This window comes from Pollachius pollachius (assembly GCF_949987615.1).
Source record: "Pollachius pollachius genome assembly, chromosome: 1".
In the NCBI taxonomy this organism is placed as follows: Eukaryota; Metazoa; Chordata; class Actinopteri; order Gadiformes; family Gadidae; genus Pollachius; species Pollachius pollachius.
This window is the reverse complement of record NC_136934.1, coordinates 35,594,401-35,608,423: the sequence shown is the minus strand read 5'-3', so window position 1 is coordinate 35,608,423 and position 14,023 is coordinate 35,594,401. Positions and strand designations below refer to the sequence as shown.

At 43.6% G+C, this 14,023-nt stretch overlaps 1 protein-coding gene across 4 annotated transcripts in view; it reads right to left on the bottom strand.

Annotated features, from left to right (window-relative positions):
• Positions 1 to 10,078: 10,078 nt before the first annotated feature.
• The window catches only part of satb1b (SATB homeobox 1b), a 64,469-nt gene continuing 60,524 nt past the window's right edge, over positions 10,079 to 14,023 (bottom strand). For all 4 annotated transcript variants that reach the window (XM_079758268.1, XM_079758270.1, XM_079758271.1 and 1 more), the window contains one exon: positions 10,079 to 12,707. In XM_079758268.1, coding sequence (XP_079614394.1) covers positions 11,919 to 12,707 — 789 coding nt within the window. In that variant the 3' untranslated portion in view covers positions 10,079 to 11,918. The remainder of the gene's footprint in view (positions 12,708 to 14,023) is intronic.

The following is a 14,023-nucleotide window of genomic DNA, read 5'->3' as shown; positions in this document are numbered from 1 at the left end:
CAAACACACGCACACGCCAGTTCGTCTTCTTCTCTGGTTTTGTTCAGAAGGCGTCTGAGATACTAAAGTTGTACATTTCTGATTATGAGCAGAATACATTTAATCTGGATGAGCCCACTCTCTCAAGGCAATTAAGCTCACCGCAGCCATGAATTAAACACGTATAGGACAGGGCTTTTACATATGAATGATGCAAGGCTAATTCAGATGACCATTAAGGCTCCTGTTCAACATTATGAACATGATGAAGTGTGTGTGAGAGTTCCTACTTCAACAAGATATTGAACACTGGAAGAGCTTTTCGTATGTGCCAAGTAAAGATAGCTATGTTATAGATTACATTTAAAACCAGATAGCCAAAACCAGACAGTTTACATATAGGATGGCTAAAGCTAATTAGGAAACATATTACATTTGAGATAAATTGTAAAAATCTCGCTAGGGGGTAATAACGCTAGCAATGTTATAGCTTAAATTCAAGATTAGCTGACTGGTGTGAGGTACTGCTTCTAGGTGATGTAAACAATGACTAACATAGCTAGGATGACATTTTAAGATGAGTTGGCCAACAGGTTAGGATGATATGATTAATGCTGGCAAAATTACAGATTAGGTGACAAATATTAGCTAGGCGACGCATTACTAATGTTCTTGTTAGATTTGGTTAGTCACTGTTTTCCAAAAATATAAATAGAGAGTCCGTTTTTGCGAGTGTGGGAAGCCGAAAGAGGGTCAGCGCCCAGTCATAGGGTCAAATGCTGCTATTTTAAGATAATTCATTGGATTTGACTAGGTGATGGCAAGAGGAGAGTGGACTGTTCTGATTTGGGAGAATTATAATTCAGCAACACTTTCAATAGCAGGAAGTCCTGTGGCACAAAAGGCTGCACCACTCAGATTATTATTGGCCCATTTTAAATGCTGTGAAACGCCATGCTGAGGTCAACTCAGTGGGGGTATTAGGTGAATAGTGTGAATGAGGCGTTCCATTGTTGCGTGTGCTGTACAACTGACCAGGGAAACACAATAGAGAAGATATTAACTGACCCACGACGAATGGGTCCTGAGTCATGTATTTTCTTTAAGATGTAACTGTAGTTTGAGTTTTCTTTTGACATTATACAGAATTTCACTTTATATGTGAAGCTGTCAATTAAAAATCAATAACCCTGCCGGCTTATTTCAACATAACTGCAGTTCTTCAGTGTTTGCATGTTTCTTGGTGTGTATAGCCAATGTTTAAATTTGAGTCATAAGAAAGTATTTCTTAGCTTGACAAATAAAAATAGTATTCAATTAATCCTTTTTTAAATTCAACATTTCTTATCATTAAAATGTGATCATTTGTATGTTAATTCAGCCAGTACATACATTGATACTGCAGTACATTGGCCAAGGGGTTCTGTTGTCAACAGTTTATTTTTTAGCTATCAGAAACTCTAAATGAACTGAATCAAAGCTAAAAAGCTAAAATGAAATTTGATCATCTAATTGTCTCAACCTCTGACATAGCATGGGGTTTCAGTGCTTCAGTATTGAACATTGACATAACATCAGGCTGAGTTGGACCTCAGAAGGTTTGTTACATTTGAAGGTAGCAGCTATCTTGAGGTACGATAGCTTAAGTCCTTTTTGACAAATATTTGGCACTAAAGGCCGTCCCTTGGCATCCATTTTCTACAGGTTCAGTCAAAGAGAAGAGGTTTGATTAATTAAATGCAAAAACAATACACCTTCCCACAGATGTTGCTGTAGGTTTTATTCTGAATTCCACCCCACCATCTTCTACCCCCCACCCTGCACAAACACACAAACATAAACACACACACACACACACACACACACACACACACAAACACACACACACACACACACACACACACAACTACACTCCTCAACACCCGTCACCCACCCACCAACGCCACACCCGTGCCTTTAAAGAAAGCACAAGATTTTGATAGGATTCCTTCTCTTTATCACTTTAATTAGTACCTCCCTCCTGTCCTTGTTGTAAATGAGGGTTAGGTGAGGAGGTGAGGCATTTGATGACTTAAAATGCACACAGCTAACGAGTTATTCATACCCGGCACAGCTGTTAAGGCAATCCAGCTCCTTCTACCTCTCCACCGCCTCCCCCATCCCAACCCCTTTATCCCTACACTCTCTCCATCCTCCTCACAGAAACAAAACAAGGGAAGCGCCGTGATTGGGGCCTGCTTCTTACAACCTGTACTCGCCATCTTAGCAAATAAACCCAAAGTGTCTTCCAAGATGGCCACCGCCACAGAACACGCATCCATCATTGTAATGTGTGACAGAAAGCGGAAAAAAAATCCACGAGCAAGCACCACCGGGCCCCACCAATCAAAGAGTGGCATAAATCTTTGGAAGCTGAGCCCCCGGGAGGGGGAAGGTTGGGGTGAGACAGTCAGCTGACACACTCAACACACAGCACAAGTGTGTGCTTGTGTTTACAGTGAGGTGTGTTTACATTTCTATGCGTGCCGTATTACGCCGCGATCTGCCATTGTCCATCTGCCCCCTGGTCATTAGGATCCGGGGAGGGGACGGGGGGGCTCTCAGCGAAGGGGGCCCCTCAAGCACAAAGACAAAGCCAGCTAAGGATGTGTTTTGGCCGTCTCTGCCCCTGCCTTCAACACCCATAAAGACCTGCTTGCAGGTCAACTAGAGTGTTTGACAATTAAAGTTTCTTGTTCACTCAGCGGAAAGCAACAACGTTCAGGACATGACTCAAACCCATTGACTGGTGGGCCCCACCAAGCATTTGGTCTCAGGATTGACAACGTGTGGCATCACCCCGTACCAGCTCTAGTTACTAGTTGTGGGAGTTTACCACTCTGTCCGTATTGGTCCTCCAATACTCACTGAATGTCGATTGTCCAATCACATGGCTGAACACGCGCTTCACTATGCGCTCATTTGCATAAAGCTAACCGAAGTCAACCAACGCAATCCCCCCTGTAGGAAGCAAAAATTATTTCATGGGTTCATAGATCTTGGATTAAACAATGCTCATTCATTTCAATTGTTTAAAAGAAGAATAATGGACCATCTGCATGTGATTTTTCCATTTAAATTTGATAAAAGTGATATACTACATTAATGCAGTACTTGTTTAACATGGTTTACCACTTGGATGACACAGAATCTTAATTGCCTGATTGGTAAAATCTTCCTTTGGATTCCAGTCACTCACCCTTGATTACGGTAGAGCTCAGACCGTGGATGGATGAGTTGCTGCTGTTATATATGGGCTTGTGCTATGTAACAAATGTGACACACACGTCTACACACACGCGTGCACACATACAGGCTATCCCCCACTCATTCATTGAACATTTCTTATTTTCTTCATTGATTTTAATTATTTATACTTCAGGAAACACAAGTGTGTTTCAAAGTAGTCTATGGGCCCTTATTAAACGGTCTGAAACGTAAGTGAGAAGCGCAGAACGGAAGTAGCTTTGTGGGCTGGTCTCTGCCGCTGTTGCTATTGTACCGGCGGATAAATAAGTCTTGCGCCCGACGCAAATCTAAAAAGGGTTGCCCTGTAGTAGCCTAATAGCCCGTAGGTGTGGTTTTGGCGTAACGTGCAATAAACCAATGAGAGTGCCAGCTCCCATCCCCTTTAAGAGCCATGAGCGCATTTGAACCTGACGAGTTGATATTTTGACAGCGCGCTTGCAGTCTCCGATGAGACGGATGCATCGTTTCTTCACACATCGTTTCTTACCAGTATTGTATACATTATTGTTATAGACTTGTTTTCCTAATATGCATGTTTTCCTCCGTTAATGTACATTGCCATGGACTGTATTATGCGTTACGTGTTTAGTTTGTGTGTGTTTAAACAGAAAGGGGCACACACGCGCGCCTGCATTCATTCATTCTTTTTAACACTTGGGGCGCACTCACACTAGGCCATCTGTACCGTGCCCAAGTCCGTTTCCCACCTGTACCGTGCCGAAGTCTAGATCGTTTGGCTAGTGTGAGCACACCAACCGTACTCAAGTCCACTTCAATTCCATGGCCTGAGCACACTTCGAAGAGGTGTGCTCAGGCCAAGGTACAGATGCTAATGAGCCGACACGCGCACACGCACGGCTGTGCAACCTGAGCCAGATGACTTATGGTCCATGCAACCCTTCTTTCCCATTAAACATAAACATGACGGCAAGTGGTTCACGTTGGTGCGATAGTAAAGTTGAGTTTTTTATCAAAAATCCCCCGTTTGTCACGGCGCAGGCTTTCTTGGTTCACTGGAGAAGGCGGGGCTGCGGGGCTGTCTAGACCTTTTTAGAATAATTTGCACACTCCCGAATGTTTTAATTTTTTTCTGAATGAATACACCCGCATGCAAGAATAAGTTCACGTCTGAGTGTAGGCTACAAACGCGATTAACTATTATTAAGTAAGTGCAAAAACGGCAACATATTCTTTATTTCGCTGCTTCTTTATTTTGCTACCACTTGGTTTTTATCCCGACAAAAGCCTCGTAAGGACAGATCCTCTGCGTCTCTCTCGTAGATCGCACCATCCTTCAACGTCTTTGTTTAATACGACTGCATCACCTCGCGGACCACTGCGTTGTCTCTGTGGAGACAGCACAGCAATTTAATTAGCAATTTAAAGCATTTACAGCAGAATTAATCCCAATAAACCACCAATGTGTGCAGGGTCCGGGAGGGTAAATTGGGGTTCTAGCTCAAGCAGGCAATTTACCTCGGGGAGTGTAAACGCGCGGACCGTGCCGCGAAAAAGGCGTCCAAAAAACGGCCTATTTGGCAGTGTAAAAACGCTCATTGAGAGAGGGCTGTATCTGTAGAACGGCTCCAAATAAGCAACAAAGGCAGTGAAGTGTCAATTGTGTTCTCTGTGTTGTTCTACTAAGCGGGGGGGGGGGGAGAGAGAGCACGGTACAGGTGTGAAATGGACTTGGGCATGGTACAGATGGCCTAGTGTGAGTGCACCCTCACTCGCGGTAATACAATGTTTTCTCACGACCAAATAGGCTACTCATAAATCCTAAAAGTTATGGGGTTGTACACGATGTCTGTGTCAAGAAAATATGTGTTTTCTGTACGGTGATTGCAGATGCATTGATTTAAATACAACTTATTACCGCTGTATCAGCTGTTCTTTCCCAAATAATTCAACCAACGTTGACTACCGTAAAACAAGATTTTGTTTTGGAAGGCTGGGCTATAGCCTACTTTGCTCAGGTTTATTATTGTTATTATCATTATTTTAACGCATGGCATATCTTACTACAGTTTTCATTCATGCAGCCCCTATGGAAAAAAAATGTTTGCACAATCCACATCATCATCATAGTATTTAAATTAGGTTAATCGTTTGCATGTATGTAATATGTATAGCCTACTGGTGTGTAAGCTTATGTTGCAGTTCCGACCTGCCGTGGTACGTCAAATAGCAACCCCAACTGCGCTATCCGCTAGTGCACTTAGACCAGGTATTTGTCGGTCTGTTGCGCTGCACTGCTTTATCGATCTGCAAGATAGCACCATGCATCATTTGCGCCGGAACACGCCTCTGCTTTTCGCCGACACGCCCCTCAGGGTGCAAGTTTAGTGGCGCAGGTTTGCTGCGGGGGAAAATCGGTTTTGCGCCGGGTGCAAACTAGCAAAGATTCATGCGTCGGTGTAGAAAGTCAATTGCGCTGGATGTAAGATAGGACCCTGTATCTTTCTCGCAATCAGTACAATTACAATTCACCACTGTCTTGCTGGATATCATAATTGAAAAGCACAATTGGGATGGTTTGCCAGATTTATCTATTAACATGGATGATGCAGCTGAATCAGCTTTGGTAGAGTGGCCCTTTAAGATTCAACCCTAATATCAGCCCGAGAGGCTCTGGAAACGACCACGCACCGGTGGGCTGTTCAGTTTGTTTTGGTCAATGCACAAGTGGCATCTGTTGAGTGGGTTGGTTGGACGGTGAGTTATTGCTTTAAAATGATCAAGAGGAGACAGGTTTAGAAAAGGCGATGGAGTTCAATGGTGCTTCAATCCACAAGAGGACGCTTGGGCCAAATTCCTGGAGAATACTTTTTAGACTCCACAAACACGCGTTTGTAGAGTTCCTATCCTGCACATTATTTTGTGATTCCCGACCACCAAAACAGACCCAGGAACAGTTGGCATGTATAAAACATTTATATTTCACAAGATTGAGATCTAATGTAGGACAACGGAAATAAAATAAATTAATAAAGTAAGACACATTTTTCCTCAAGAATCATATAAGTAGGCCTCATGCATACGTCTTTCCAAGCGGGAAATTTATATGATGTTCGAGTATTTGTGACAATGACAATATCTTTGATTTCACATGACACCCTTCATGGCTGACAAATGAAAAAGTTACACTATGTTCGTTATTTTTCATTAAAGTTCATAAAAGATCTAATTAAAATAAGAATTTAAAACCTAAAGGTTATACTGGGTAACATTAAACACAAAGACTAACCTTTGATGCAGGCAACACTTAAGCTTCTAGGTACAAACATAATCTACAAAGTGTATATTAGAATTCAAACCGTTTAATAAAGTTTTGAATCCAGAAGTTGGCCTATCTTCACTGTGGCATGTTGAAATTAGATTGCCTATTTTAATTGCACTTCTATGAGACATGATTTCAGAATTATTCAATATGAAAATGCAAAAATAACAAAAACTCAAAGTATTTCTTGTTTGCAATATGTCTAAAATATCCTAGCTTGTTGGAATGTAGATCTGTATCAATGTAGATCCACTTATAATTAATTTTACAACTGCTTGATTAAATTACTTCAATGAATTACTTGGAGAAAACGTTGAAAACAGATACAAACGGGAAAATGCCTTCAGGATATGGGTAGGAGGGCCAAGGACAGAGTTGCCCATCCCCCTGACATGACATCTCAGTCTCATCGGTTGACATGGTTCCCCTGCCAGCCACAGGTGAAAAAAAAGTTCAGCCAGTGGTTTCAACCAACATGGCGCAGCTTGAACGTATTACACAAACTATCATCAAATATATCCACAAATATATGCACACACACATTGACCACCACCGGTCACAGATACGCATACTTACATACATACATACATACATACGCATATATACATTCTTCGCATTGTTGGCCTTCATTATCCAAATGAAAGCTTTGTTGGCAGTTTAGAGCGATATTCTGATAACGCATGAATTATGTTAACACAAGGCCAGATCCAACTCCTCTCACGGATCACAATAAACATTAATATAAAGTGTTATTATGTGTTAGTGTATAAATGAACGCTGATCAGAAAGCCGGTCTTAGTTTTGTTCTAATCCGGTCTCTTAAAGACCGGAAGGGGGGGCTGGAGAGGAGGGGTAGTAATTTCCCTGGTATTAATGTTCGCACCCTAACCTTCTGTTTCCCTCTCCTCCACATATGGACGCCGTGAACAAAAACATATTTGTGGAAATGTTTGGCAGCGCCAGGCGTCTCGGCAGAGGCGAGTGCAGAACGTCCAGATTTGCGCTGGGTAGATTATGCCAAGATCCTTATCATTACAATAACTTTATTAGGCCCTCTGCCACATTCCCAGTTTGATTTACTGCCGAGTCCCCAGGGCTCGTGGCCACAGCGCAGTGATAGGAGGATTACAGTCCTCCGGGATAGAGCTGTGTGTACAGAGCCACTGGGTACTAGCCCCAAACCCTTACCCCTGACCCCTACAAACATAAGCCCTGACCGTGCCAGTACTCCCCAACCTCTTTGAGGCCTGCAACCTTTTTTGGCATGGGAACCAGCAAGTCTGCAAGCTCGGATATTATTTGTTCTGGCATATGTGTCGTTCAGACAGATCTCCAGCAGAGCTGATCTGGGTCGGGCCAATCTTCTTCTTATACGGTGCGGGTTTAATACGATGGCTCTACAGAAGAGCGCCCTCTGCGAGCATTGCTGAGGCATTTTCATTCACAATCAAGATGGCTGCCGCCGATGTGTCACGTATCATTTGTCTGAAAGGTTGTGGGTCTATCCAATTGTTTGCAGAGGCATTTGGTCTGTGCCTGTTGATAACACCCTTGGAAATCAAAAATTAACTGAGAGGTTCCAGACAAATATGTAATTGCGAATTGGTCTGGCGATGTCAGGCTACCCTTTTTAGGTCTGAAATGACATGTGACCTGAAGTGTATTTAATTTAAGGGTTTTCACATCTTGATTATAAGTGAGGCATCCCTTGAATGTGATTCATAAATAAGTAGTAGTACCACACTTAGTATTACTAGTCCAGCTTACAGGTACAATGCATTATGTGGTCAGGTTGTAGATTTGGGGCCTAGGTGAGACCTTTCATCCTTTACAATTATTTACATTATCAACAATGTACAATCAAATATCTATACATTATAAATCAGGAATACCCCACGACAAGATTGAGAACCACCTGCCTAACAACTAGGACTTCAGTAACCCTTACCCTACTTACACTTGCCCCTGACCCCTAACCCTTACAATGACGTTAATAACCCTAACTTTACTAATGCTGACCCCTAACTCTACTTACGCTAAGCATGATCTTACTAACCTTAACTTTACTTATGCTATTCCCTTACAATACTTACCCCAGCCATAACTGTATTAAGCCTTACCCTGCCCATCTGGAGCCTTATGGTGCAGAAACTCCCTTAACAGACCCCCCCCCCCACAGGCCCCTGAGAACAAGAACACTACCAACGAACGTCACTGCAGTAAACATAGTCCAACTTACTAGATGAGAGTACAGCACTAGAGTTTGTTGAAAGGCTACAGGACCTCTTCTTTATCGAGGGGATGATGATTAGCTATTCAAACACTAAACTAAGCTCATCAAACACAACTCATTGAGATAGAGATAAACAGTAGTGTGGTTGTACTAAGAAAATTGAAATGAGTCATAGGAAGAGCATAAGGTCTTCATATAAAGGGTAACTGAGCACCAGTAAACAGCAACAAGAGAGGGCCACCCACATGGAAAATTATTTAGAAGAAACCTTCTTTATAATCTGATAATTATTTGCAAGGAGGCCTACAGAGATTTGGTTATTCAGAGTAATGAGGGCAGGGATTCATCTGAGATTACAGATTGTTATTTATAATTGTTAAATAATAATATGATAAAGCTAACTTGTCCATCTTTATTCTCTAATGGCAATAGTTATATTTATCACAGAACTGTGATTAATAAAACATAACTTTTTTTTACAATTGTGTACAATTCTGGCTGATATGCCTTTAATGGTAATATATATGTGTTTGCATTTTCTAGAATATTCAACTGTTTACATTAAAAGGCTTAATTATGGTTCCACGTCGACGCAACGCAAGGGGGTTTACGGACCCATTACATCCTTGCGGACCCTCCTTGAAGCGACTGCTCGGTTGCATTGCGTCAACGTGAAACCATAACGAAGCCTTTGCTCTAAGTACGTTTTCTACAAGAACATATTTCTAGGCATTTAGAGTGTATTGAGCATATCTGCATCATAGCTGACTTTGTGATATTTCTCCAAGTGTAAAAGCACAATAAACAATCCAACACTGGATTTGTATTTAATAGGGAAGAGAGCAAGAGCGACTGCCAACACTTAGCAATGTGTCAACAGGTCAGGGTAATTTTCCCCTTTCCCCCAGAGGTCACAACCCCACCTTAACCCTAACCCCGGCGACGTCTTCCTGGCGGTTGTGGCCAGCACTCCGTGTTGTTTCACACACAAATTCCCGGTGGACACCTCTGCTTTTCTATCACAGATGTTCGCCTACAGCTTGTTTATTTCAGATTTCACAGGTGTGTACGTGTATACACACACACACAGACACACACACACACACACACACACAAACACACACACACACACACACACACACACACACACACAAACACACACACACACGGCAGCGCCGCAGGGAGACAGGGCTTAATTGAGATCTCTGAATGTTGACGTCATTTAGAAAGCTGTCAAATCGACGCTTCCTTCGTCAACAGCAAACGCTTATTACAAACTTCCACGAGTGTTTACAATAAACAATTAATGATTTATTAGATGTGGTATTTACAGTTATTACAAATACAGGTGTGTCCAGTGATTGCAATTCAATGACTCCGTTACTGGATTGAACCTCGCTCTCTCAGCATTACTTTGCAAAACAACGGGGCGTCCATTTTGTATTTTCTCTTCTTCCAGAAAGGTGAACGCCTGCTTCCTGTCTGAAAGACTGTGGTTCAGTTAATGCCAAAGATTTTCTGTGGTACAATACAAACATTTTTAAATTGTGTAATTAACAATCAAATCACCACTCGTAGTTTGAGTGCTCCTGCATAAATGAGTCCGGGAACACTTAAAAAACTGTCGTAACAAAATAACTGGTGTTCTTCAACTCATAAAAAAGAAAAGAAAAAAAGAAAACACATTTTATACAGAATATTTATACAGGAATAGATTTTAAATCAGATTGTTAACCAAAAAGGAAGACACATCGCAGACATCGATTTTTCACACAGATTGCATATGTTTTTTTCTCTCTATGGTGTCCTATAGGTTAGTCGCTTACCTAAGCTTATTTGCATGATAGTAAAAATTGCATACAACATTAATTGTGAAGCGTGTAGCATGAGTTGCTCGACATACAGCACTGTTTTCATAGGCAACCTTTAAAGCACATTTTCTCCACTTAAAACGTTAAGACACTTTGTTTTTACTGCCCATTTAAAAATCACACTTATAAATAGAAAAAAAAATATTGGTGAAATTAAAACATCTTTAAAAAGCGTTGTGTAACGTAACAAGTCTGAAAAAAAAGTAATTACATCAGCAACACTGCATGAACTTTAAATAAATAATGAAGGTGAACAAAAAACGTTTTTTTAATTCACATTTCTAACTGGCGATGCAGAAAGTTACAGTGACAAAGGTTTTTCGCAAAATAATCCGAACATCGGCAGTGCCATATACTACAAGGCATTAGTTGGCATAGTTTCTTTAAAACTGTATTTTTTTTTACAGTTACAATATATGTCTATATATATATTTATATTTCTTCCCTAACAAATAATATTGTTCTGCGACTGAGCTGCTCTCCGGACTCACCTGGCCAGGTTTGCCTGAGGGTTTAAAGTTCAATCACTTTTTAGTTGTTTATCTTTTTTTTAATTCGCTAATTTGCCAGCAGGTTTTCGACGCTGCACCTTGTGATTAAGGCATTGTCAACCACTTGGTCCATGATTGAAACGCTAGTTTAAAAAAACACTTGAACATCACTTACGTAAAACACCTATCAAAGTTCTAGCAAACTCCAGGGGATTCTTTTTTTTTCATTATTATTACTAAATATAATCAGTAGTTCCAAAAAACAAAAATAAAACAAAAAACTAATGAATTCAGTGTAAAATTAAACAGACATCAAGTGCAGTCAGCAAATATCCACGGCAACATACTTGGAATAATTTTTTGTGCAGATTACTTAAATGATGCATCAGTCTATACAGTGAATAATACAAGTTTACAAAATCCAAAAAGCAATACTCGGCGTATTACTGAGTCTGGAATGGGTGTGTGTGTGTGTGTGTGTGTGTGTGTGTGTGTGTGTGTGTGTGTGTGTGTGTGTGTGTGTGTGTGTGTGTGTGTGTGTGTGTAACATGTCGCCTGTCAGGTGTACAATCTCATCTCAAGTCCACAAGCTGTATTTAATAAAACTCGACCATCGCAGTGTGTGTGTGTGCATGTGTGTGTGTGTGTGTGTTTATGAGTGTGTGTGTGTGTGTGTGTGAGTGTGAGGAACGCCAGCCAAAGCATTCACCTTCCTACAGACCCAGTCCGCGGGGCGCCCGTGCCCAGTCCATAGTCCCCACCCCAACGGCGCCCCCCTACTCCTTGACCTCCGGGTGTCCTGACTCGGCCGGGACGTCGGCGGCGCGGCCCAGCTGCTCCTCCATCTTGATGGAGAAGATGGTGTTGCCGGTCTGCGTGCCCTCCTCCTCCATTTCCTTCAGCAGGGCTCCTCCCGCCTCCCGGAAGTCCGACAGGTCCTCCTCCAGCGCCGGGCTGCTCCCGCTGCTGCGGCTGCTGCCCCCGCTGCTGCTGGCGTTGCCCCCGGCGATGGCGTTGCCGCCGCCGCCGCCATTGTTGCTGCTGTTGTTGCCGTTGGGCTCCTTGGGCGTCTTGGCCGGGTGGTTGACGTAGAAGCGCTGGTTCTGGAAGAACTTGATGATGGTGAGCTTGGGCAGGTCCAGCTGGGCCGACAGCGTGTGGATGGCCTCCTCGTCGGGGTACAGCCCCACGTCCTGGATGAAGCTCTGCAGGATGCCCAGCGCCTCCAGGGAGATCTTGCCGCCCGTGCGCAGCTTGACGGCGCCGGCGCGGTGGCCCGCCTCCACCCCGCCGCCGCCGCCCTCCTCGCCGCCCGTCTCGGCGGGGGAGGCGGTGGAGGGGTGCCGGGGGGGCAGGCGGGGCCCGGCGGCGGCCGGTTGGTGCTGCTGCTGCGGTGGCTGCTGATGCTGCTGCTGGTGGTGGTGGTGGTGGTGGTGGGGATGGTGGTGGTGTTGGTGGTGGTGCTGCTGCAATGGCTGCTGGGACAGCAGGGGCTGGGAGGGATGCTGGAGGGAGAGGGAGGACTGATGGTTCTGGTGGTTCTGCTGGGACTGGGGAGGCTGGGTCTGTGCGAGGGCGGGGAGGGGGGGGGGAAGAGAGAGGGGTGGGAACAAAGAGAGAGAGGGATGGGGAGAGAGAGACAAACGGATGGAGGAGGGGGGAGGACAAGAAGACAAGTGGGTGTTATCAGTGTTATCGCTTCCTTCAATAATTCTTTTCATTCAAATCAATTTGGGTTCTGTGGGAACACAGAGCCACCGAGTGGCTCTGTGTTTCCATGTAAATGTGCCGCTGAATGTAATCAGCTCTGCAGATAACACGGGGTTTGTCGTTCATTGTGAACCACGCACACAGACAAACACACAGACACACACAAACACACACACACACACACACCTACACACACACAGAAACACACACCCACAAACACACACACACACACACACAGACACAAACAGAGACACGGAGGCCTACAACTTTGATGTGAATTTACTCTTGACTGCACATTTACACACACAGACACACACACACACACACACACATGCAGCCCTACACTTCAATGTGCATTCACTCTTGATTGCACATTAACACACACACACACACACACGCAGACTCACGCCCTCTATTTAAACTCAGCCGGCGGTAAAACGAGTGCAGTTCCTGCTGCGATGGCGCGGCAGATTGGCAGCTCGCCGAGAGCCCTGTGGCTGGCGTTGGGCGCCCCCGTGCCTGAGTCAACGCATGACCCCCTAGGCCTGACTTCTGACATCTCCCGCTGCTCCAACTGCACGCTTTGACCCCCCCGGTGCTGATTGACACTGATGTCTGTTAAATTGACCTGTTTTCATTCACACAAGTAAAAACTTGAGACAAATGGCTGACCTGAAGCAGTGGCATCAACATCGATGGGAGACAAAGCCGCACCCTCCTTTACAGAATTCCCACAAAACACTCCAAATGTGTTTGTTGATTTTAGATTGAGTGTTTTTTTAAACAGCAGCCTGTGTACACTCATAGCTAGATAACGACTCCATGTGTGCGTCACCCTTTTAAAATATGTTGCCACCCATGGAGAGTGACCTCATGCGTCTCTTTCCCCCATACAGTGGTCGCCCTGGTGGAGGAGTTCAACACTGTTCCTCCATAACAGCCTCCCACAACGGCCCTTTCTCTTTCTCTCCATGTCCTTCAGTAACTATCGAGACTAATGGATGGTGATTTAAGGTTGGTGGACATGATTTGCTTATTATAATGCTCTAAGCGGAAATAGATTCAAACAAACATTTTGGAAAATAAATGTTATGTTAGGGAAATAAATTGCCTAATTTTACTTTCTAGAATATTATATTTAAGAAGAAGTGTGCGTGTGTGTGTGCGTGCG